Genomic DNA, 27782 nt, shown 5'->3' with positions numbered 1-27782 from the left:
CAATTTGTGATACATCATCGGTTGGTTACCGGTACTACATTATCAGTTGTAACACACACGCAATTGCACAAGTTCTGTCTCCCTCAGGAGGACCATGCTTGAGAATCATCACAAAACCAAGCAATCGCTTTCAAGAAAAAATCAGATTGCTAAGCTCCGAGGATGGATCCAAATGTATTAGCTGACATTCATTGAAATAAATCATACATTCTATATTTCGTTTTTGCTTTGAAGAAAAAAGGCAACGCGTTGTCTTGACATGTCCAAAATCAAAGAGCATACCGTAAAATCATCGGTTACAAAATGTCAATGATTTGTAAGAAGTAAATAAAATAATTGAATACATTATACGTTGCTTAAAAAACTAAGGCAATCCTGATAAATCGGGTCTACACTTTAAGATCGGACAACAAAGTTATACATAAAATCTAACTACTGAATACTAAGACTACCCTAACTATTCAAAAGGAAGTGTGGTACAAAATCATTTATTGAAACCAGATACAAATTATAACGCATCAGCACTATTTCTATTACATTAATTGGCACAAACCCACTGCCCTATCAAAGGGTGCTGAGGTCTACTGATCTTTAAAAAAAAAGCGCAGACTTCGTAAAACATTGTGGACAGCATGCCCTATAATCACTTCATGTGCACTTTTGCGACAGATTTAACATCTAATCAGGGCAAGTAGCTTATAGCGAGTCGGCAACGAAATACAATTGCGATCATTGTCCATTATTTCAAATAAAGCGCAAGGCGAGTCAAAGTGGAAACAAAAGCTGCCTTCTTTACGATAACTCGATTTCTACTTTATTAAAGAACATGTCTGCCTAGAGAAAAAAAGAGAGAAAAAGACTGCTTTTCCTCCACTTGCACATAAAATATTCACAGAAAGAAAGTGAAGAAAAGGGAAAAGAACGCCAACAAAGGCATGCCAAATATCCCCCTTGATGCCCTCCCACTTTTTGAATTTGCAACGACCGGTTGGCCAGGCCCTTCTTATTTAGCCAGCCCGAGAATTTGGTTCTGAATCAGGCCGTGTTTGTTCATCAAAATCTGTAGAAGTGATAACTGCATCGGTAGAGAACTCTCGAAAATATAGCAAACTTCCCTCTGTTTCAGATTTTTTTTGGTCAATTGTTCATATTGAATTATTGAACGTGCTTATAATTATTTAAAAATACACATAACTACCTGACAATACAATATCCAATGAAATGATATACGTTTAATGGACGAACAGAGAAAATGTGGTATAAAAAGCATATATATAATGAGAAATATTGATGATTTCCAATATACTGCTACAAAAAAAACCCAAGAAAGTAAAAGCCGTCGCATTCCTGCTTCAGATAAGGGGACAATGACAAAAAGCTGTTTGGTCAGCAAAGGCACAGCTGCAATACTCCCGCGCCCCTGGGTAGACCCGTCTCTCAAATACACAGAAATGTAAACCCCCACTCTAACAAGGTAGGAACCATTATGGGCTTTTGGGGTGGCATCATGGACGCTCTAGTAGCCGGCTGCATAGCCCTGTTTACGGGGGTCACTGTAGGCCATCCACCAATTGTCCAATCTCCTGATCGCTTGTGAGACTGACAAGGGGGTTTTCTTTTGTTCCGTTTTGTGCCCCATGCTATGCAATCCATTGATGACATCCTGCCCAAAACAGAGAAAGACAGAGGGCGAGTCAAAAAGAATGTGACCCGAATTAATGAATTTTTCCTTAAAAAGCAATTAAATTTGAAACACAAGTGAAGTATGTCTTAAAAGAGCACTTTCTTTCACTCATCTACTTCTCATCTAAAAAAAACCTGAAATCGATAAATGCTATCAGAAGTTATGCACGTTTGACTAAAAGAGCCCATTTTTTTTTTTATAGTTGTCCATAGAATGCCATTGGAAGCTATTGAGCCGAGTGAGAATTACACATTACAAACAGGCATTCAAATACAAATGAGATTTTAATCATTTAAATCAAGACAGAAACATTATACATATTTTAGTGTCAGATTTTGTGTTTTGATAATGAGGAACAAGTCATTTTTTTTTTCTAAAATATTAATTGCAATTTTGGTATGTTTTGCTTTGCACGTTTTCCTCCATTCATCGAGGTGGGAAAACGTCCATGGTTCATTGCATTTAATGGGTATTAAAAAAGAAGACATGTATTGCATAAAAGCACATGTTTATTTCCTACTGTCTCCAAGTAGTACTGAGATATTTAACAAAAACTTAAAAATCGGGCGTTTTTACCCCTGTTTACCCTATTATGCTATAGAGCTTGTGTACAGGTTCAGAGATAGGGGTTGTAATGTGAACAATAATATTTATACGCTTTGTATCACGTTTTTTTATGGTTCAACAGGTTTTTTTTCAAAGAAAGCAACATATTTATGTCTAGGTTTTCCCGGCTATTTTAAAACATTTTTCGTTCGAATTCACCGTTTCTTATAATAAATTTCGTCCAGCAACTTCGATTTAGTGCACTTCTAAATCAAAAAAATAACAAAGGCTTTTCTGCACATTGCAGAAAAGCCAAAAAAATCAGAATAAAAACAATGCTTTCCGCTTTTAAGAGGAAAAGCAAAAAACAGAACAAAAAACCCCAAAAACAATGCTTAAGCAGAAAGCAACAAAAACAATGCTTTAAAAGCAAGACGAAAAAAATCTGAACCAAAGCAAAGCAAAAAACAAATCAGAACAAAACCAACGCTTTTCCACTTTTAGGCAGAAGAGCAAAAAAAAAAAAAAAAAAAAAAAATCAGAACAAAAACAATCCTTATCCGCGGAAAAGCAATAAAAAGTCTTTAGATTAACTCACCTTTTGAAACCCCTTTTCGTAGACGGCAATATTCTCTGGTTGGAGCTGGTTGTGAATTCGCTTGTCGTCGATGATTTCTTTGAGCGATGCGTCGGTGAATACCGATCGCAGTGTGACCTAACAAATAACGAAAGTCATTACCAGCTGGTAAGCACACGAGATGAGCTCCGTGCAGTTTTGCCGAATGGAGAATACAGGTTACTAGCCAGCATATAGGCCTACGGCCTACCACTTGATACAGATTTTATGCAAATGGTTCTCGGCTATTTGAAGCAAATTCGAGCAATATCTTTTTTGGCTCTAAATGCCTGAACTTGACTCCATTAAAAAAATTTCGGGGGCACAATTGAATCGTGCTTAAGTCCAAATCATTATCAACAATTCCGACATTAGCTTATTGAGATTCAAGTAATGACTTCCCAATGCAGAATCTTCAATGAAAAAATAAAGAAGACATTTCAAAGGTACAGTTCAATGATGTCTGAATGGTTCAAAACTTTAAACGCCCAACATGACGGCAACGTTGGACAGCGTCTGATAAGCAGCGAGTTCATTGAGTTGTCTACAATTGTGACCTACTGTGGAAAAATGAGGAATGCCCCCCAAAACCTCGTTCTGAGTAATCAACGCTTGAAGTCGAAAATACAAGAACAATCTTGTCAAAATTAATGTGTTTTTTTTGAGTAGCCAAGGTATATAAGATTATGTTTTTTTGCTGGGGAAAAATACCCCAAACGTGGAAAAACTGAAGAACGTTTTTTACTGCCGTTGGCCGCACAATGCGTATCTTTTTTAACAAAGCCGTTTTCTCAAAATGAGGTCGGCGAAGTAAGTTCGGTGGAACACTGCTGCAGACTGTTTCCCGGCCCTCCGGGATATGGGCACCGGTAACTAGCTCCCATTGATTGGATCGCCTCTGCGCGTGCGCAGCACGATTGTTTAGTTTTGAATCACCATCCAGCTTTGTGTATGGACCATACTTGAACACATAGGCCTAGTTTAAAAAAAAAACTCACTCTTCTCTTACCACAAAAAAATACGCAAAATCGCCATTTTCTACATCAAGACAACTTTCAAGTACTCCAACCGCATTGGTTTCAAATACTGAAAAGTAATATTTCTCTCTTTATTGATATTTGCCAGAGATACTTTCAAATTCAGCAAAATTTGAAGCTCATTACCTCCAAAATTGCACATTCTTGGCCAGGCCCATTGCCATTATGCAATAGCCTGGTTGCGCGCAAACCTAACCGTTGTGATTTAGAATTCACAAGGTGAGGCGGGGTTCAGACCTAAGCACGTCTTGCATATAGTTACATTACATTACCCGGAATTCCAGGCAATGTATGCATGATTCACCTTTTTTTTAGTCCGAAGGACAATGGGGTCAGGGAACCAGACTGTGGGATACTGTTGAAGTTCTTCCGACATCAACCTCGTCCCCAGTACTTACTTTATTTCCAACCTCGTATCCAATAGTAAGCCCTGGAAAGGAATTTTGTTCCCCTGTATCCCGGTTCGATACCGCAATTTGCTAGTAATGAATTTATATCGTGTACTAGTTGGTGTTGTTATTCACCACGTGCAGTACGTGTTTTCGCGATCATTTGTCCAAGCCTTCTCGAAAATATTAATTTCTTTTCCAATTTGTTAATATTAATATGAAATGTGATGCTGCATGTTGTCTCGTTAAGATCGTTATAGTTTAGTTATAAAATAAAATAGTGTTTTCGTAACTCCGCCATGCTTGCGCTGCGACGAATTGGTTCTGTTTTTACCCCAGACACCGCATACAAACACAAACGCAGATGTAACGCACAGGCAGGCACCAGACTATTCCTCATTTGCATACGTGTTAAACAATCTTGCACATGATCCAATACCAGGGTGAGAGAGTAGGTAGTGGTCGGCGCGTACTGCTCAACACCCTGGGGACGAGGTTGCTTCGACATGTCTTTGGAATAAGTTAAGCTACAGCCTAACAGAAATAAATATCATTGGAAAGCCACTGAATTGTGTCAACCGACTGGTTCTTCTCAAACATGTCAAAACCACACAACTCACAAATAGATATCATTCACAAGGTGTTACCGCACACCTTCCATTCATTGATCATGTCCATCAAGCAAACCCTCAAGTATCATGGAATTATTAACATGCTGTATGCAACTGATGTAAAATTGAACAGATAAGGTCTTTGTTGCTACTCACCCAGGCATTGGTGGTAATGATAGCACGGCTGCCTGCACTACCAGCCACTAACTCAGCACCACCATTCTCGTTCAAGACGATGACAGGACTCATAGCTGACACGGGCATCTTACCGGGCGCTATGTAGTTGGCATCCGAGGCTGGCTGGCTGGCTGGCGAGTCGAAGTCTGCCATTTCGTTGTTCAGGATAAGACCCGTTGTGTTGGAAAATATGTGGCTGCCAAAACTGGTAAAACGCATAAAGTGTATAAGCGAAACCGGTTTTTATAGCTTGAACTTGCCTCATACTACGAGGCCGAAAATCCAATCATTATTAATCACACAATACTGTACAACGTGTACTTGACTGAGATCGAATTTTAACGAACAAATTACAGTGTATCTGTTTTCCCTACGAACTGTAAGTGAGCATACTGGTAGGGGCAACACCATCAAAGACGAAAACATGGTGTTTAACAATTGCCAATCATTAGTCCAGGAAGTTCGACACGTGTTCGTAAGTTATAATTAGACTAGCATGAAGTTATTGTAATTCAATGGTTGTCAAATGTCACATTTTTAATATAAACGAAAAGGTCAATAAAACTGATGCTCATTCGTTTACCTATAGCACAGGGGCGGATCCTAGCATTCAGAAAACGGGGGGGGGTGATATGAAGGGTGTAGGTTGAGAAAAGGCGTGCCAAATGCTGAGGAGGGGCGTCCGTGGCATGCGCCCCGAAAATTTTGAAATCTGCAATGTTTTCTCCTGCATTCTAATAGGCAATTTGAGCGTGAACTTTCATCAGGAACCTTAGCATTCCATTTCTTATTGCTCCATTTTACTAGCATCATAACATTTAAAGTCAGCAGCTGAACGTGTGAGGCTGTTGTTGTCGTCTTTGTTGCAGCCCCTCTCCACTAAATCCGTGACTGTAGCAATATAGTGTAACCTGAAGAACCTCGCAAAATGCTAAGATACGTACTAATTATTGATTGAACTTGTAGCTGATACCGCATTTCCGAACTGATCAACGACACTGATATGACTTGTGCCTCCGCTACGGACAGCCGTGTTGAGCAGTGCGTTGTACCCAGAGGCATTGGTGAAGGTGACTGCGTCCTCGCGTATCTGTGAGGAAATCGACTTGGCGAAGGCTTCCGACTGCATCTTGTTCAGAATCTGCAATGACAGGATAAACAAATGAAGGTACACATTAGAAAGCCAGCAAATCGAATGGCTTAAGCCTAGTTTCCATATCAACGTTAAGCCTATATGCATACTGGGCATGCAGACATTCAAAACAGTGCGGGGAACCGTCCACAAAGTTGAACCGTGTTCAGCTTTGCCGATCGTCTGCGAGATAGTCTCAGTGTTGTAGTCGAGTATTTTTTTCCGAGTACCGAGTACTGCCGAGTACTTAGGTAACCGAGTACGAGTACGAGTACGAGCACGAGTACTTGTATCTCCGAGTATAAGAACAGGTCTCTGAGTACGAGTACTTATACTTCCGAGTACGAGTACGAGTACAAGTACTTGTATTCCGAATACGGTCATACGGCAAATGGTTGATTATGCGTAATAATTGGCCCAGGCCCGGTCAGACCGATATGCAGACCCAATCACGGCTAGCTGTTGTGTTTGTCTGGATGTGCACAGAGGAAAATCAGGAAACTTCGATTTCTCCACAAGTCAATCAACCATTTCAAACTGAAAGTATCGATGAAATAAGGCCATGGTGTATGAAGTCAAGCTATACCATTTCCCCCGAGTACTGCTATTCGAGTACGAGTACTTTGCTGCCCGAGTACGAGTACAGTCATTTCGAGTACGAGTACTTTGACATTCGAGTACGAGAACGAGTACTCCAAAAAAGTACTGGAGTAGTGCTCGAGTACGAGTGCCGAGTACGAGTACTACAACACTGGATAGTCTGCGTCTGTCTTGGTTGTCGGTAACATTTGCGGATGAAATGTTTCCGTATGTCTGCGTTGCAGTTTGGGCCCTGTTTGCGTTGCTGTCTGCATTTCGTATGTGTAAAACTAGGCTTAATAGTCATTTTTCAAACCTGATTACCCGACAATGGACTCAGGTTCATCAGATCCGTGTAAGTTTACGTCTTGTGTAATAAAGGCTTGACATTTACACATCTTTTACGGCAATATACATGTACGTACAATCTACCGTGTTCAAAATCTCGACATCAGAGTTAGAAACAAATTTCTTTTAATAATAAAATGATGAGACAAATGTTTATAACAGTTTTTCCATATAGTTTGGCCACCTGAGACAAAGCAGGGACTTCAAAAACCCAGCTTCCAAATTTCTAAATGAGGGATCTATGAATGTTTACTAAAAAAAGAGGGCGCTATATGTAACTTATAGTTCGCACTATCGAAGGCGCTGATGGTGACCTTTATTCTCTTTTCTTTTCGTTTAGAAAATATTATTTACATCATAAAACTGGAACAATAAGGTTCTTCTTCCGGAGATTCATTACCTCCTGAACCTCTGGTGTCTCCACGTCACCTAGGTGACTCCGCAAGGCGAAGGCGAACTTTGACGCTTCAACAAAGTGATGATACGTCTTAATCTTGTTCCCAGTCGTCTTAAAATCAGCTGATGACATGTTGTAATCTGCAGGTATAGGCAAAAACGAGTCATAGGTGAAAATTAAAAGTGGGTGGGTGTTACTAAGTAAGACTACTTGTATTTATTTGTGAATTTCTTAAGAAGTAAGCTTTGATAACTGACACAGTAATATCAATTTACTTCTTTTTACAGACGAAAACAGGCGCCTAGCATTTTTCGGTTTCCCATGATTGGGCCCTGAATCGAAATAGGGGAAGCCTTTTTAGAACAGAAACAGTTTGAAGTTGTCAAATTAAATGGAAAGAGTCCGACATGAAGTGTAAAATTTCTCTGCTGTTTCAGACGGTCATTGAAAAACAATTAAACTGAAGCACAGAGTTAGTGGAAGGAGTTACTTTTTTTTTTACGAAAAGACTATTTTGCAGACATAGTATCATTTTCAAAGTTGGCATATATACGGTTAACCACGATCGGTCATTACTTCGTAATATATTGATAATGAATTGCACGACAGGTCCGCCTGACGGTGAGGGCGTTGTCAGGACTGTCATGCCTCGGCCGATGGGAACGGCTTGAGCTTCTCTCCACTCTGCAGTGTAACCCGCTAAATCGGCAGCAGTGATAAGCCCACCTGGATTGAAAAAAAATGACAGAATACAATCAACCAGTCTCATATCTCGCAACGGGTAAAATGCATTGCAAGTGAACCGCTAATTGCATTTCACTTAAATAACGAGTAAATTGGAGAGACGTCATTTACAACAGTAAAAGACCCAGCTTAAAGTTTGAGTCAGATTAATTATGCAGCCTTCTTTGTACCGAAACAAAACCTCAACCAGTCGGCTTATGTTTCCAAGCTGCTTGTAACTGAAATTTGCTTTTTCGGGGCAAACAAATATTTGGACATTCCTTTTTTCATTGTAAATGCCTCGTAAAGGGCGCCATTTAGGAGCACAACACATCTTGTTTATCTTATAAACCCTTCGTAAAGCCCCTGTCACACATTGCCGTTCTGGTATCCCGATGGCGTCAAGACCATAGAAATTGGCAAACTGGACGAGGACTTGACGGCAACTGTTCTGGGTCGTGATAGACACTAGTTGGTCCTGATCGAAAGAACGGCAAAGTGCCCAGACGGGAAGGCAGTCGGGAGAATTGTTGTAAGATCTGCATGCACGGAGTTGCATCAGAATTGTCTTTCTTTCACGAGTCTCTTACGTCCATGCTGTGCTTACACAGTGCCTACCCAGACCAGGACGGGGTGGAGATGGTATCGTTAGCGACATTTGTCTTGAATAGAACTGCCTGGGAACGGCTTGTACTGGACGAGGACGGGGCACACACGGATTATGGTCGGGGATCCAAGGCTGGAGCCATAATTTTGTTATTTGCCGAGTCTTAGCCACGTTTCAAAAATTTGTCATGGTCAGACTGGAGCTCAGAAGACGAAATTTGAATTTGGCCCTTTTTTTTTTGGTACGATTTTCAAGATATTTAGGTGTTGGGCCTGAGCCCACACCTATTGAAATTGTATGAATTTACTTTTGTTATTATTGTTCTCAGCAAATTCTTCTCCAGAAATGTTTGTCAAAATGAAAACATATATGAACTTCAATTGTCAATACCTGAATGCACAACCCACTGAAGATGTGCTTTTTTGCAATAACGTAATCATGACGTCATCACGGGTCACATGACGTCACTTGCAAAAATAATAAATCTAATCTTTGAACTTCAATATAAAATCAACCGTGAGAGACGGGAACTTGAATTTTGCGGGAATCGACATGATAATACATGCTCTTCAATTAATTTTGTGTGCGTAAAATCACATGACCCTTCCTTCCGGTCGAAACTGGAAGTGCCTAATAATTCATAGGTGGAAAAAGATATGAACTTGCTTTCAACGATGTTAGCCTGTGGGTGGGTTGATCTTTCCAAAACAGATCGGTGACGCCATCAAGTGTTCGAGCGCCCACTAGCGGCAGGTTAAAAAATGTCCAAAACGCATTTTCAGTTGATGTCTGTGGCGAAATTTTCGGTCATCGCTTCGAAATTAATATACATAATGACCTTAATGCAGACAAGACCTGTGCGCGAAAAAAAAAAGATTACGTCATCAGAACGGAAGTTACAATGAAAAGACATCTTTTCCTTTGAAAATTGCTAAAAAATCAACCGTCAAAGATACAATCCAATTTTGTGCTTTAAATGGCACTTTAATAATAGGTCTAAAACTTCCCAAGGTTTCGTTACAATAGATTTACTAGAAGATGTCCTGCAGCCCCCTTGAAGTTTGAAGTTGAACAGGCCTACGCACTGAAACGCTCATTTAATGCCACGTACATTGTGTGTACAGCAAATGGGGATAATTGCGTACAAAGGGAAAATCCCGAAAAACATATGATACTCAACAATTGGGCTGGCAAAAGCGCCCAATTGGGCTTTTTTTTAATTTGGCGCTTTAAAAAAAAAAAAAAATGCGCATTTGTGTAAAGAGGGTATGGCGAGAAATATCTTGTATTGCGTCAATGGTGTGCGACCTTTACTTTTAGAGATATGAGCTATTTGGTGGGTTTTTTGTAACTTGTACTAAATAAGTTTACAGTACAGCAGCATACGTGCGTGCAGATCCTCACCTGACTCTTTTTAACTATCCTCTGTATAATTACTCCACGCGCTATTTTTCAACCCTCAACCCTCACCATCAACATCAACAATCAACATCAACAATCAACATTCACATCAACAATCAACATCAACATCAACAATCAACATCAACATCAACAGCAACATCAACAATCAACATCAACAATCAACATTAACATCAACAGACAACATCAACAATCAACAATCAACATCAACAATCAACATCCACAATCCACATCAACATCAACAATCAACAGCAACATCAACAATCAACATCAACATCAACAATCAATATTAACATCAACAATCAACAATCAACATCAACAATCAACAATCAACAATCAACATCAACAATCAACATTAACATCAACAATCAATAGCAACCTCAACAATCAACATCAACAATCACCATCGCCAATCAACAATTAACATCAACAATCATGCATTAACAAAAAACATCAACATCAACAATCAACATCAACAATCTACATCAATAATTGTTAATCAATACCAACAATCAATTATCAACAATCAACAATCGACATCAACATGAACAACTACCATCAACTATAATCAACAATCAACATCAACATCAACAACCAACATCAACAATCAACAATCAACAACAATAATCAACAATGCGAAAAAGCCAAACCTCTAGCCCAACACCGTGTGTTTGTCCTCAAACTCTAGTTCATGATCTTGGCGGGGTCTTGGTCTTTGGTCTAGGATGTGTGACGGGGGCTTTAGACATAATCTGACTGTGTGCCACATTCCACGCTTGTATCACCAAAGGCACAATTTCCCCAAATAATTCTCCTATCTGCCCCACTATTTAGTCTTACCGTATTCTTGTATTTCTTGTACCAGCTGTTGTGCCGTTGTCCCATTGGAGAATTCGCTGATGCCATTCCTAGCAATAGCCCGTAATGTCCTTGCCATCTTGGGGGCGTACACGGTGTCACCTACCTCCTTCCAACTGCCATCTGCGTTGGCGTACCGTGTTCTGCAATGACACAACAACTACAACAACAGCAACAACAGCAACAGCAGCAGCAACGGCAACACCAATACCAACAGCAGCAACAGCAACAGCAGCAACAGCAGCAGCAGCAGCAGCAGCAACAGCAACTGCGAATTGAAATTATATTCGACACGTCAGTAGCACGACATTTGAAAGTGCGCCGTGCTACTGCCATGCTAAATTGATAAGCACGGCAGACCCTGTCGAGCTAAATCTTCTGCCGAGCCGAAATCAATAATTGGTTTAAACGTCGTGCTTGTGCCGTGTTGAATAAAGAACATTAAAGTTACAAGTTTATTTGTATTTGATACTGCATAAGCACGACGTCTGAAACAGGTCTGAGCCAATAATTTATAACCAACTGCTTTTAGATGAAAAAAATACTGTAATTCTCAATCCGTTCAAATTATATCACCATTTTAACAAAATGACCCTAAAATCTGTTTCGTCCAAAAATGCGATTTCAAGAATTGTCGTTAAAATTGTCTGCATTAAGAGTGACCAAAACCTCAGTTAGAAAGTTAAAAAATATTCAACAACGTCCTTTTGAAGGTCCGCATTAAAAAGAAAGAAAGTGGATTTTATCAATCATATTGTTAGCCAAAGCAGGGTTTTTAATAAAGATATTGTATACTACAGTAATAACTGTTGTTGAAACAGGTATTCTGTTTCAATTTCTTTGTTGCTCCAAACAACATATGATCAGTAATGTAAAGTCACACATATATCACACATCGCTATAAATCTAGGTCTAAATATAAAATATGGTGTTCCATATGTGTCATCGCCATCACATTTTTCGGTGTCGTAGTTTAATGCTCTGGCATTGATCATTTTAATATGCATTTCATGCAAAACTTTCATGTAAGACAATCTGAGCATATTGTACCCTCGCATTTTAAGAAAAAATACCAGAAAGACTGTCCGTATTGCCACGCCGAACGTCATCGACATTGATATTTAATGCACGCCCAGATTTTCGTTAAAAGAGCAGAAAAATACCTCTAGGAATGGCTGTGAATATTTACCGAAACCCAGCAAACTGAGGCTGTGACAAGTTGAGTCCTCTTACTACTTGTCTTCGCGCATTGGCGAGATGCACCGTGACGGGGAAGCCGTCCTCAGCCAGACGGATCACGGGCTCAAACAAGGCCGTCCAAGGTAGGTGGCCGTAGCGTTGATGGGCCTCCCACATACCGCTCAACTCACTCGGCACTGCTACTGATTTGATTCCTGTAGAGAGGAGAAATACATTAACAAATCAAAGGGATATCCCAACACAACTTGTGAAAAGCTGGATAATGTACAGCACTTCGCTCCATATACTGGCTTTCAGCATAAAACCCGTGCCAAAATGTACTATCAACCTTACAACTAAGAAGTGCGGAAGCGTATGACCATCCGCGTTACTGCGTTACTAAGATAAAATATCTTGGAAACATGGAATTCCCTGAAAGGCTATAGTGGAAACGTGGAATAGTGTGAAAGCCTTTCACAGAAACTTTGAATTTCCGCGATAGGCTGTCGTGGAAATGTGGAATACTGTGCTAGCTTATCACCGAAACGTGGAATATTGTTATAGCCTATCACAGCAACATAGAATTCGGTGATAAGCTATCGTAAAAGCATGTAATTTCGTAATGAACTATCGTGGAAACGTGGAATTTTCTGATAGGCTAACGATATCATGGCATTTTGCTTTGCCACGATCACAACATCACGGAATTCCATGTTGTTGAGATACTCTATCGCGGGATTTCACGATTTCGTGATAGGCTATCACAGTATTCCGCGTTTCCACGATAGCATGTCACGGAATTGCACTTATTCATGATAGCACATCACGGAATGCCACGTTTCCACGATAACCTACCACGGATATCCACGTTTCTATGATAGGCTTTCATGGAATTCAGCATTTTTATGATGGGCTATCGCTGCATTCCGAGTTGTAAAGATATTTTATGATGGAAAACTATGGTTCGAAGTTACTTTATCTCAGTAACGCAGTAACTCGGATGGTCATCGTAAAGAAGCTTATAGCTTTTTCTGAGAGTATCATGTACTCACCAGATTTTTCCGGAAACGTGTTTGCATTAGCGGCAGCGGGCGCCCTTTCCTTAGCTACCAGAGCTTCTGTTTTGCTGGTGTTCTTGTGGTACACGAGCATGAACATGCCTCCTCCCAAGCCGGAGCTCTGTGCATTGACCACGCCTATACACAGCAGGGTAGTTATGGATGCATCCACGGCTGTACCACCTTGTTTTAGGATATCACTGTGGTGGGATGAAAACCTCCAATGAAATCCCGCAATTAAACCCATACCACGAATCCAATGCCCTTATACCACGAGGCCACAACACTCCTCGTGATATTTAATGTTTTAATTTTTTTTTGTCTCGAAAAAATTATGAAAAATTAAAAAAATTCTCTAATAAAGAACAAAGTGGCTACCAAACATGGACTGACCGGCAACTACATGGTGAGACAATAGCTCTGAAATGTCATCATTGGTGACATGGAACGTCAATTCTCCGTTCATGAGCTTATATTCTAAAAACAAACTTTACCTGAATGTGGAACGAATGTCAAGCCGTGCCTGAAAATCATAATGTGTATGCATTTCTATTGTAAACACAATTTTGGTTTATAGTGTAGAGGTCAGGGTTGACACAATCACGAAAAGTGCGATGCACTTCAGCTGTTCCACACCATGTACGTCAAGGCTAATTTAGATTTTCTTCACAGTAAAATCCCTTCAATACTGTATACCAATGTTTTACATAGCATATGCGACCATGACGCCTACTGGAAGGATCGTCAGTACGTAGTATATGTGGAGCATTTGAACCCCGGTCGAGGCGGCATTTGGGTGTGAGGTGAGATGCCGGGATGAAAGTCGACCCCAGTTGACGTGATACTTTGGTATCCACCCATTGTGGTGGATTTTGGGGTGCAGGCGTGAAGCGGCTCGCGGGGCGAGTTATACAATATTTTGTTAGGGGATAAATTGGAAGGCAACAAAGATGCAGAAAATGAAGATACGACATGGGGCGCCCAAAAACCAACAGGAATTCACCAGAACTACTTATGTGGTCAATGGTCAATACACACATGTATACAGTGGATTAGTATTATATTGAACAGACCATCAGTCGATACAGTGTGAAAACCATACTAGTGGGGACTTATCATAGTAAAGGCACTTATTAGACTTTAATTAATTTGCAATATTTCCACCTTTTCCAAATATACTGATACATTATCGGTTGATTTTTGATACATTATCGGTTGATACAGTATCCGTTCCGTGGTGATACATTATCGGATACAGTTATGTTTCAGTTACATTATCCGTCGACACGTGATACATTATCGGATACAAATTTTACTACACTATCAGTCAATTGTTGCTACATTATCGGTTAGTGATACAAGATCGGTCAATTTGTAATACATTATCGGTTGGTGATACGTTATCCGTTGGTTACTACATTATCAGTTGTAACAAATCCACTTATTCCATAATGTTAGTAAAGTTATGCTGGTGTGCCTTTCCGAGAAGGAACTTAGATCACAAGCACCACACACATGATGCATCATAGGTGACAATTAGGCGGAAAAAAGTCTCCGGTTTCTGGTATGGAGCTTGCCCAAAAAGTGGTGCGGCGACGCGGCTTTTTTTTTTACCTGATTTTTGTGCTTCAAATGTCGCATGATGACTGCAAATGGTGCCCGACTAAACTTAGTGCAAATACATGGGAGTCTAGAGAGGCCACATGAAGCTAATTATCGATCATAATCCCATCTAAAGACACGTTAAAATTGTGCAGCAGCAGGATTCCAGTCAAACCAGTGAGTTTGGCGGTTTTGAGACATCATCTTTCATTGAAAAAAAAAAACCGTTATTCATTTTGCCGACGCGCATGGCTACGGCAACGCGCGCGCATACCAGAAACCAGAGACTTTTTTGGCCTTATGCACTGCTTTTTATCGTTGTTGTTTGACGGGAGATATCTGTGGTGCTAAATGTTGAATTTGGTTGTCAATTATACACATCTACATTCAGTATTATCAAGGCGTAGCGAGTACTTTCTTTATAATTTCACTGATGCACCACTTAATTCAAGTATGGTTTTAACAACGTGTCCACTGTTTATCTGTACGCAGTTGTGTTAAAATATAATACTAATAATCAACTGTATATTCCTCGTTAACAACTAAGGAATTCTGGTGAATTTCAGTTGGTTTTAGGGCGCCAAGTGTCGTATCTTCCTCTTCCTGCGTCTTTGTTGCCTCCTAATTCATCCCCCCACAAAAACTCTTACAAGTCGCACAACGATGTGCTTCATGCCTGCAGCCCAAAATCCACTTCAGCGGGTGGAATCCCTTACCACCTCAAATGGGGTCAAACCATAGACATGGTCGAACCTCTTCCCGGCCTCTTCTCGCGTTTTGTTGTACAGTGTACCTGATTTCTGGGTCATGGATGTGCCAAAAGATTTTTTCGTTAACACAAATAAAAGTGTTCAACCAATAAAAACGGTAAAAGGCACCGGATATCAAAGGAGTAAAAATTTCACGTGAAACTGTTTTGGAAAAGTGTTTTAAGAACAGCCAGTTATCAACTGTTTAAAACCACCCACATGACGGGTTATCGACCAATAGGAATAAGTAAACTGTCTTAGGTATTTATGAATATGAAATATAGACTTAATAGGCAGACGAGTCATAAATATCCCACTTTCTTCTCATAACTGGAGCCTTTCTGTACATACCGACCCATCTCCGAGCATAAGCCGACATCGGCTGCTACCGCTGCACTCTGATATCTCCCTGGTACTGCTGGTCGTGCCTCAGTGTGCGTCTTGCTTATTATCGTTTTGTTGTTGTTCGGTACTTTGTGTAAGGTTATTGGTAAAACGACAATAGCTGCGCCAATGAACAGCACAAAGAAAATTATTATCGCCAACCTGAAAAGAAGAATACATAACATACTTTATTAGGCAACAACCCACTTTTCGAAGGGTGTTTCTACAACGGAATTAATATCAAGTCCTCACTGCAGATCTATTTCGCCCCGGCGATGTTTTTTGCACTTCAAAATTTAACCTTCTTCCCAAATATACACTGCTGTCGTTCCGAAGAATTTGAAATTGCATTGACGGAGTGAATGGTGTGTGTTGGGTTACTAAATAAACTTCGATTTGATTTTTTTTAGTGGGGGAGGGGGGTTAGTTAATGATGCTTTTGTAAGACCTGGATTATTCTATCAATTCCCCCCAAAACCAAGTTCAGGTCTCTTATATACGGTCCATTTAATGTTATTTTCAAATATTATATCTATTAAAATTTAACGTGACGTCTCTCGACCCATGATGAGGTCATATTCAGTTTTCACGAAGAGTAACAGTTCTGGAAAAGCATTAGCATAGGAGAAAAGTCAACAAATACAAACATACACTAGAGGTTGTAGGAACAACCTTACAGTGTTTGGATATCATGGTTTGTGTTGTAGGCAAGAAAGTTAACAAAAGTTTGCTAAAAACACTGATTGTCTAGAATGACAGTTAGAGAATTGTCTAAAGCAAGTCGATGCCTGTAAAAAGCAAAATCAGATTTCTCACAGTCGACTTTATATTGATTTCGCAGATTAATCGAGTGGCTTAAACATATATGCACGCCCTTGCTGCTGTCCTATAATCTTATCAAGTACAATCGTAAAAAAAACCATGAAATAGCTCATATCTCTAAACAAATGAATTGCACACCATTGGCGCATTACAAAAGTTTGTTCGCCATCCCTCTTTACCCAAATTCGCATGCTTTAAGAAAAAGCGCTTTTGTTAGCTCAACTTTTGAGTCTCATACAACGTCATCGAAAGTCATAAAATCCGTTAACAAGTTGTCATATAAATGTGCACAAAACAAAGGTAAACACTTAAGAATATATTGCTCCATCAAACAGCCGATACTTGTGGCTCAATAGTTAATATAAAACAGTCGTAAAACCAGACACTCAAGAGGCGAGCACACTGTTTGGCAATGATCCCGATGATCCCAATTTGCTGTACACATCAATAAAATACAATACGATACATGTACAAGGTACATGTCGTTCAATGAACGTTTTAAGGTGTAGGCGTGCTCAACTTTAAATTTCAAGGTGGTGGCAGGGCATCTCCGATTTTACTTATTGTAACAAAATATGGGGAAGTTTTAAGACTTACTAAATTGGCAATTAAAGCACAGATCGAGACTAAATATCTCAGAATTGATTTTTCCAGGAATTTCACAGGAAAAACTTCCGCTGATGACGTTACCATTTTTTTCGCGCACAGGTTGATGACACACATCAACTAAAAATGCGTTTTTTGACATTTTTTTAACCTGTCGCTAGAGGGTGCTCCAACATTTTATGACGTCAATGATAATGTTTTTTTTTCAAGTTCAACATGTGCACACACTAACATCATTGAAAGCAAGTTCACATCTTTTTCCAATTTTAATTAAGCACCTCCGGTTTCGACCGGAAGGAAAGGTCACGTGATTTGACACGCACGATATAAAATGAAGATCATTTATTATCATATCAATTCAAGTTCCGGTCTCTCACGAGTGATTAATTGATTTTCAAAGATTAAACCCATTAATATTTCAAGTGACATTACGTGACCCATGATTACGTAATAGGACGTTATCACAAAAAACACATCTTCAGTGGGTTGTGCATTCATGTATTGACAATTAAAGTTCATATGTTTTCATTTTGACAAACAGTTCTGGAAACGAAATTGTCTTGGAGAAAAAAACAACAAGAATAGGGAATTCTTACAATAACAATAAGTGTTGGCTTATAATTAGTCCAACACCTAATAAAAAAGAGGAAAATCAGATTAGAAAATTATAGCTTTCCAATAATTGTGTTCTTAGTTTCGAAGTGTTTGATAACCAAGCTTGCGAATATTAAGTGCTTGCATTTCACCATAATTTTCCAGCAGATATTATTACGTTGTTTTCATCTATCACTTGTTTACGTAAACATCTACATGTTTTGGTCTTGGGTAATGTTTGTGTCTTGATATCATTTTGGACTCATTTCACTTTTCATACACAAGGTTTCACGTCGAAGTCAAATTTCATTCCAAAATGTAAAGGTTCAAATCTCAACTCAAGAGATGTGTATGTTATTTATTTATGCATGTATGTTACTCCATGTTATATGTCTGTCTATGTTAACATATCCAACAATTTCACAAGCGAATGCAGTACCATGTGGAGTCTGAACTCACCTTCCTTTTTTGTGAGCTGCTGATTGCTTGTCTCCCTGGACAAAAGGAATTTTTTCGTCTTCTCCCTGCCTCGGCCCACGAACAGCCTCGCCCTGCTCAGCGTCGCCCATGCTTGATGGGATGATAGATGAAAGTTGGTGTAAATGTTGCTCCTGATGCTTCCGTGCTCTCTGTATTTCTAACCCTGTAAGAATCATTAAGATAATTGGCTTAGGTTTAGGCGTGAAACAAAAGATATAGCGTAAACTATTTCGTCAAAATTTGCCCTTAAATCGCTTGTAATTTGATACATGATGACGTCATGATGACGTAACAAAATAAATAGTATCTTCGTAATCCTGGTACAAGTTCACACTAGATTTTATGATCATACCGTAAACCGTATGGAAGAAATTTTGCTTTGTTTTGATTTCAGGCTAAAGTCTTCATTTTGAATTCACCTAACTTTGACCTTCCGGTTGACCCGGAATTAAGGGTCAAGCGAGTTCAGATACACGAAGAGAAATGTTTATCGATTCATGGTCTATCCGACTAGAGAATATAAACATCACTGATTATTTTGTATAAGAGTTATGGGTGAATGTAATTGGACCGCTTTTCAGCTAAAATCACTTGTAATTTGACACCCGAGGATGTCATCATGACGTCAGAGTAATATGCACCACTTCGGATGAGGGTCGATATTTATTGAAAGTTACAAGTTCATATCATAAACCGTTTAGGAGAAAACCTGCGAGAAGTATTGTCCGGAAAAAAGAAAGAACCAAACAAAGAACATGTATGAGAACAATTCAATAGACAGTGGTTGGGTTGTACGTGCCCGACCACTCAAAGAAAGAAGATTAATCGCAACAATTCCAAAGAGTGGGCGGGTTGTGCCCGATCACTCAATAACAAGAACTAAAATGCTAGGGGAGAGGGCGTGCTAAAATTGCTCAGATCATTAATTATCCAAGGTCAGATCATCAATAACTGTCTCCTCCTGATCTTTTTTCAACTCGAATCACTAGAGATTTCATTTACTGCAGGGAAATGTTAATACAATGTATCTTTCCTAAATATTAATCAATATATGTTTAGAAGATAACTTCAGAAACAAGGATGATTTTTCTCTTACAGCTGATGTACAAAGCGAGTATCGGCGCACAGTTGAGGCGACCTGTACCGGGCGAGCTGCACAGAGCAAATGGCCGAGTTGCTTCTTGCCAGCGCCACATCATAATGCTAGCGTTGCAGAAACTAATAATCGATTCTGCAAATGCAGGTGTCTGGTAGAAATGGTATCGATTATGTAATCTTCTGTTTGGTATCGATTATCTGGATTATTCTGTTGCTACAGAAGCTTGTTGCAAGTCATTTTTTTCTCATGCGATTAATTCTCTATCAATTCTAAAACAAAAATGATGCCGAATCAGGCAAAAATTGAAAGCGATTATTCGATTCGAATACGACGGGCATTTTGATACCCGGACTCTATGTTCTGATGCAAACAGAACTAGAGATTCGCGTCTGCACTGAAGTTATGACAATGGTACATACTCGACGGAGCCTCTACCGTCGTTGGAGTTTATGTCATAAACGCTTATCATATCATAAATTGGTTTTTATGATGTTTTTTTTTGCATGGGCATTATACAATTCTGCACTGACTTTACGACAGAAAAGTTTGTCTACACGCTGTGGAAATATTAATTTTCAGCACTCAGATATGAGAGAAAAACTGGTGAAGCGCAATTTCAATCCGGCGGTAATAGAAAGAAATCTTGTTTTCCTTTTATTTGAGGCTAATTTCTTTATTTTGAATTCACCTAACTTTGACCTTCCATTTGACGCGGAATTAAAGGTCAAGCCAGTTTACATACACGACAAAAATGTTCAGCAATTAGTGGTCTATCTGATTACAGAATACAACCATCATTGGTAATTGAGTTCAAGAGTTAAAGGTGAAAGTAATTGGTCACTTTTTCAAAAGAAATCACTTGTAATTTAACACATAATGGCGTAATCATGACGTCAGAGTAATATGCACCACTTGGGATGAGGGTTGATATGTATTGAAAGTTACAAGTTCATATCATAAACCGTTTAGGAGAAAACCCGCGGAGACGTATTGTCCAGAAAAAAAGAAAGACAGATTAATCGTAACAACTCCAAAGAGTGGTCGGGTTGTGCCCAACCACTCAAATATAGATCTATTTTTTTTCATTTCTCATGCAGCTTTTCCGTTCAACCCTTTTTTTTAAGTACATACAGAAAAAATACCTGTGCATAATTCAACTTAGACAAAAGTTGTAGTTGTAATATTAAATGAATTAATCTTTCAAGTGACGTCACATGACCCATGATAGCGTCATCATGACGTATTTACAAAAAACACATCTTCAGTGGGTTGTGCATTCATGTATTAACAACTGAAATTCATATGTTTTCATTTTGAAAAACAAGAAATGAAGTATTCGCTGAGCAGACTGATTAAAAAGAAAAGTATGTGTTCAACACCTAATAAATGTAGGCCTAATTAGTATTTAGCCAAACAGTCATGAAATCCGCCACATTAACATCTGTAAACGGTTGAGTATTAAGTTGAGGGTTGGGGAGTTGCCGCAATCCCCAAATACACAGGCCCTCATAATGGTACGGCTGCTGCGTTGGCCCTTAAATGAAACAATATGTGACGTTAGTGGAGGCTGAACAATCACACATTGGAAGATGATATTAATTTTCTCATTATTAAAGACACTGTCCAGCCGGGTTCTTCAACAAAGTAGATTTCGTTTATTTTTGATCTTGGAGTTCTTTTTTTGTAACGTTATGTTAAAAAACTGACGTATCTCCTTCCCACATGCTTGCCTCTAGTGGAGCTGCTAAGCGAAAAATAGTTCACTTTGTGGTAAAAGCATGCAATTTGGCATGTGGGGTCAAAACGGGCTAAAAATCATTTTAAAATCGGGACCCATCCTGGATCTTGCCCATTTTTGGGGCGGAGCTTGATTTTCCAAAAAAGGGGGTGCAAACAATACAAACTCATGAAAACTGTATTTAACATCAAATTTCCTTGTTTTTTTACGCTTTGAAATAAACTTAAACATGAAATAAGACATTCTAGCATCCTAACACCTGTTAATTTTCCACCCATTTTGTGGGCGTGGTCTAAATGGTAACAGAGGCGGTATATATTAGCAGTTTGGTTCTAATATGGAAAACATCATTCAGTTTGGTAGTAAAATTCTGAAAACTGGCATGTCCAATTGAAATGGGCGAACATAATTTTTAGAGGTGAACGCATCTTGGATCTTGCCCATTTGGGGGGCGGAGCTTGATTTTTCAAAAAGGGGAGTGTTATTTTCACCCTTTTGCGGGCGTGGCCTAAATATGTAAAGAGGCGGTACATTAGAGCAGCTTGATTCAAACGAGGGAAAATCATCATTTTTGCTGGTAAAAACACAACTTTTCTATCGGTTAACAATGTTTACCATACACTGTAAAGATAAGTTTAAACGGTTGCAAGACTAATTGTTGCCCTTTAGGGGTGGAGCTACATTTTAAAGTAGGCGGCTATAAAAAAATCATATCTTAATTGTTATGATTGTCTACAAGTAACTTACACAGGGTGAGTCAAAAAAAGGAAACCAAATGGCAGGACAATTTTTTTAATGAAGTTCTGCATGTAGCACTATCAAAATCAAGATATGAAAGCCCAATTTATAAGCTTTGTTTTAGTACAAGAGTCATTTAAATCACTTATGTACTTTGCAAAGAATTTTAAACACAAACACCGTCTTAAAAAGTTCTGTCAGCTAAACGAAAACAATTCACATATAGGGGGATGCGCTGGAATTGTTTTCGTTTTGCTGAAAGAACACATACCATTTTTTTGTGATACGTGGACAGAACTTTAAAACAGTGGTTGTGTTTAAAATTCCGTAACTTGAAAAGTACATATGAGTGATTTGAATGATTCTTGTACTAAAAGAAAGCTTATGAATCGGCTTTCATATCCTAGATTTTGAAAGTACTACATGCAAAACGCTATTAGGAAAATGGTCCCGCCATTTGGGTTTCCTATTTTGTTCACTCACCCTGTATACTTACAATGGCGGCATTTCTTAATTGTGCATGTATTATAAACACTATGGGGATCACAAGGAGAGGGAGGGGAATTAGGGGCGGCCCAATGAAGGATTTCTTGAAAGTGCTCTTCTAATATGTTTAATATATATATATATATATAGGCATATTAACATGAAAATGTGCACAGAATATACGTCCATTCAGGCGCGGTTCTAGAACCAATATTTTTGGGGGGCTAGCACGGTGGATCCAAAATTTTTTCAGGGAGGCGTGCTGAAATGTTGACCGGTTATTTTTTCCAGACACTTAGGCCTCCGGAAATCAATAGGTGGGGAGGGGGGTTCATCCTAAGAAGCCTATTGCATTTGGGACCGAAAGGTCAAGGGTCAATGTCACAGTGGCTGAAACAATAGAAATTTTGTCAGCGCGATAACTTGAGAAATACTTTACATATGAACTTCAAATTTGGTTTGTGGATTGTCCTTGGCAATCCTAAAAAGCCTTTGGCATTTGAGGCCAAAAGGTCAAGGGTCAAGGTCACAGTGGCTAAAACAAGATAAATTTTGTCAGTGTGATAACTTTAGATATACTTTACATATGAACTTCTAATTTGGTTCGTGTATTTTTCTTGGTAATCCTAAGAAGCCTATTGCATTTGGGGCCGAAGGGTAAAGGGTAAAGGTCACAGTGGCTGAAACAATAGAAATTTTGTCAGCGCGATAACTTGAGAAATACTTTGCATATGAACTTCAAATTTGGTTTGTGGATTGTTCTTGGTCATAGGCCTATCGCATTGGGGGTCGAATGGTCAAGGGTCAAGGTCACAGTGGCTAAAACAATAGAAATCTTGTATTTAATCTGAGATCATAGGGTTAGGGATTAATTCATATAAAACCTACACGAACGTGTTTGCTTAATTTTCATTCATACACATGCGAGTAAATGCTTCAAAATTGGAAGTACCAGTAAAAGCAAATGCCATGTTTTATTCATACGAACATGGTATCATTTGTACTTTATGAACTTTGTTAATATTAATTTTTCGCGATTAATATATAATAAATGCTGTAGCTTTTGCGCAGAATTATTTGCTTTATAATTTCAAGGTTGCCCCAAACCCAGCCTTGTGAATGACAAGTGCATATTTGAAATCTGAAGCATTTACTCCTTTATATTCATACGAAACGTACAAATGGGAGTAATGCAAACGCCAGTTTTTATTCATACGAACTACCGTATGGTATTATTTGTACTTTTTCGCGATTAACATTAATAAATGCAGTAATTTTTGCGCATAATTATGTGCTTTTATATTTTCAAGGTAGCCCCAACCCAACCTTGAAATATGATAAGTAAATATTTTAAATTTTGTAGCATTTACTCCTTTTTATTCATAAGAAACGAAGTAAACGCTTACAGTGTAGCAAAAGCTTAAAGGTAAAAGTAATTATTTTCAGAATTTAGTTTCAGAACCGGTTTTTAGTAAAAGTGTTTGCTTAATTTTCATTCATACTGATGCTTCATACATGCTTCGAAAGTGGTAGAAAAAGCAAATGCCATGCTTTATTTATACAAACATATGGTATCATTTGTACTTTATGAACTTTAATAAATGCAGTAGTTTTTGCGCAGAATTATTTTGCTTTATAATTTCAAGGTTGCCCCAACCCAGCTTTGTAAATGACAAATGCATATTTGAAATCTGAAGCATTTACTCCTTTTTATTCATACAAAACGAAGAAAACGATTATTAGGCCAAAAAGGCTCTTGTTTCTGGTATGCGCGCGCGTCGCCATAGCCATGCGCGTCGGCAATGTAAGATGATGTCTTTCAATGTAAGATGATGTCTCAAACCACCAAACTCACTGGTTCGACTGGAATCCTGCTGCTGCACAATTTTAATGTGTTATTTCTCATAAAGTTATTTCTCATGTCTAAGTTTATTTCTCATGTCTGTTTATTTCAAGCATGAAGAACAAAGGAAAATGGATGTTAAATACAGTTTTTCTGAGTTTTTTTATTTTTTGCACTCCCCTTTTTGAAAAATCAAGCTCCGCCCCCAAAATTGTGCAACATCCAAGATTTGTTCACCTCTTAAAATTGTTTTCAGCCCATTTTAACTAGACCTGCCAATTTTCAGGATTTTACTACCTAACCGAATAATGTTTTTATTAGAACCAAACTGCTAATATATACCGCCTCTTTTGTACATTTAGACCACGCCCACAAAATGGGTGGAATTTAACTGGTGTTCGAAAGCTAGAATGTTATATTTTATGTTTAAGTTTATTTCAAACCATAGAAAAACAAGGAAAATGGATGTTAAATACAGTTTTCATGAGTTTGTATTGTTTGCACCCCCTTTAAAAAAAAATCAAGTTCCGCCCCAAAAATGGGCAAGATCCAGGATGGGTCCCGATCTTAATATGAATTCTAGCCCATTGGGACCCCACCTGCCAAATTTCATGCTTTTATCACAAAGTGCACGATTTGGGCCAAAAATGGACCTAAGCAGCTCCACTTAATGCTTAGAGATTTTACCAGAGTCAGCTTTGAACCTAAGTGTGGATAGTGCAAAAAGAAGCATCTTTTGTAAAATAAGTTTCGCCTTTAACTTATTATCCCTCTACATGTCACCTTCATCAATTTCTTTAACACAAATTAAAAGAAAAGTGCTTTTCAGACTGCATTAAGGTGTAGCCTGACTGAATTAAGATTTACAAACATAGAGCAAATTTTACAAGTTAACAACATTATGATAATACCTTTATGAAACGTCGAAATAATGTCATGAATGGAACAGCACAGCACCACACTGTAAATTCTAATCTACAACTGGAAACTAGTCTTTATTTACTACACATTACTCCATAGTCAGCCACCCGACTAATGACACCGAATGAAGATATTTTAGTCTAGTTTTCAAATAGGTGGACCGTTGTTGGACATGTGCATAAATACTGAAGAAATGCCTTTAAAAAAATTGAATTGAGTATGCAAACTTGGTAGGTGTTACTAATCGAGGACCTTTTCTTTGCCCTTTGGAATTTTTGAAGACATTTGCTGACTAAAGAGTGAGTAAAGTTGGCCCGATTTAGTTTCGCACGTTTCAGAGCACGGGTCCCAGTCTGAGTTATAGTATATCACTCTTAGACAATGGAAATGTTTGTCAGTCCCAGATTCATGTCTTTTCCGCATTTTTGCTATGACTTACCTTAATCATGTTCATTGAGCATGTTCAGATGATAATCTATGATGAAAAAAAGTGGCGTCAGGATGCAACGTACGTGAACCGTGCATGGACAACCATGGCGAGAAGGCCTAACGGGCGGTGAGCTACAACTGAATTGTGCAATTGTCCTGTTTCCTTGATCCTTTTTTTTGGTGTGCAAAATATCCAATGAAATTTCTTAAAATACTCGCTTTCTTTTCCTTGCTCTATGCCAAGATACATCATGCATTATATTCTACTGTCTTAAAAGGCACTAATACTGCAACTTAATTACATTTCTCTATTCTGCTGTGAGGAACTCAGCCGCGTTAGATAGTAGTATTTGTCCGTGAACTTCGGTCGAACTCCATCGGTGTGGCTGGCATACGACTAGTACCTAATTGGCCGGGTTGCGACATATTTAAAAGGGCGCTGCGTACTGAAATCACCGACAATTTCATGTTTTGGATTGTTTACTTATCCTATTCCAAACATCTGGTTGAAAATAAACCAACCTAATGTCTTACAGTTCCTGAGAAAATACGAAAAAAACCCTAATTGTTTACATCAGACACGACGGAGTATGATACTCGTTTCCTGCCATTTTCAAACAGTGTACGATACACGTTGTTTGTGTCTAGTATTACACACGTACACATGCAACCTGCTGACAAACAGCGATAACCAATCACCAATTTGCACATGGTTTTTAAACCTGGCGGCTTCACTGAAAATACGGTCTTGAGCCCCCTGTTGTCCGTGTAGGTCGTTTATGTCTTTGTGTGCATGAAGCAAAATCCTACTTCGCTCGTACCCACCGGGGGGGGGGGGGGGGGGGGGGGGGGAGTACAGCGCAGCGTAGCGTGTGGAGTGTGCATGTGCGGCGTCCAATGAGTGTTAGGGCACTGATTTGATTGGAAGTAACTTACAAATTTCACCAGAAGAAACCAAGGGAAGTCCTAATTTTGGTGCAAAGGTCGAGGTCACCGTGGTGAGTTAAAGTTTAACGGTTTCTGGATAATAACTTGAGTTAGAAATAAGATTTAGGTGTCTAACTTCTGTGGGGGGTTGCCCTTGGAAAAAGGCAAGTTGGGATTTGTTTTGGGGTCAAAAGTTCAAAGGTCAAGGTCACAGTGGTGAATTAAAATGTAATGGTTTTCAGATGGTAACTTTAGAGATGGGATTCTGGTGTCCAACTTCGGGAGGGGGTTTCCCTTGGGTACAGGCAAGTTAGGATTGGTGTTGGGGTGAAAAGTCAAAGGTAAATGTCACCTTGTTGATTTAAAGTTTAATTGTTTCCGGTTGATAACTCAAGTTAGAAATGAGATCGTGGTGTTTACCTTCGGTAGGAGGGTTGGTACTTGCAAGTTGGGATTTGTTTTGGGGTCAAAAGGTCAAAACCCCATAGATAAAGTGTAATGGTTTCCGGATGAAAAATTGAGTTAAAAATTAGATTTTGGTGTCTACCTTCGGTAGGGCGTTACCCTTGGGTGTAGGCAAGTTGGCATTTGTTTTGGGGTCAAAAGGTCGAAAGGGCATATCACAGTGGTGAGTTAAAGGTAAATGGTTTCCGGATGGTAACTGGACTCCAGTTGAGGGGTTTCAACAGCAACGCTGTCAGTTTATCTTATCTGGTCGGTTGGGATTATTAGTCATGGCAAACCTGATCCGACGTGCAACCGTCACCGGCACAAGTTCTGTCACGCTCAAGAATGATCGCAAGACGAAATATCGCAAGACGAAGCAATCACTCCATAAACAAAGAAGAAAATCCGATTGCTGCTCCGAGGATGGATCCAACTGTAGTTTCCGACATTCATTAAAATATATCAAACATTTCATATTTTGTTTCTGCTTTAAAGAGAAAGACAGCGCGTTTTCTCGTCAAGTCCCGAATGACAGAGCGTACCGTAAATGCATCAGA

At 39.1% G+C, this 27782-nt stretch overlaps 1 protein-coding gene across 1 annotated transcript; it reads right to left on the bottom strand.

Moving 5' to 3' along the window:
* Window positions 1-226: 226 nt before the first annotated feature.
* Window positions 227-19796, bottom strand: LOC119734206 (glutathione hydrolase 1 proenzyme-like). The gene is made up of 12 exons (XM_038207567.1): window positions 19694-19796; window positions 18577-18760; window positions 16063-16257; window positions 13355-13560; window positions 12313-12517; window positions 11106-11266; window positions 8093-8242; window positions 7520-7656; window positions 6005-6201; window positions 5040-5265; window positions 2829-2945; window positions 227-1663 (listed from the first exon to the last, which is right to left on the bottom strand). The coding sequence occupies exons 1-12, from the start codon at window positions 19794-19796 to the stop codon at window positions 1517-1519; spliced, it is 2028 nt and encodes a 675-aa protein (XP_038063495.1). The 3' UTR covers window positions 227-1516.
* Window positions 19797-27782: the final 7986 nt, after the last annotated feature.

This window comes from Patiria miniata, unplaced genomic scaffold (genome assembly GCF_015706575.1).
Source record: "Patiria miniata isolate m_02_andy unplaced genomic scaffold, ASM1570657v1 HiC_scaffold_10, whole genome shotgun sequence".
Lineage (NCBI taxonomy): Eukaryota > Metazoa > Echinodermata > Asteroidea > Valvatida > Asterinidae > Patiria > Patiria miniata.
Note: the sequence above shows the minus strand (reverse complement) of the source record. Positions and strands in the feature narration are given on the sequence as shown.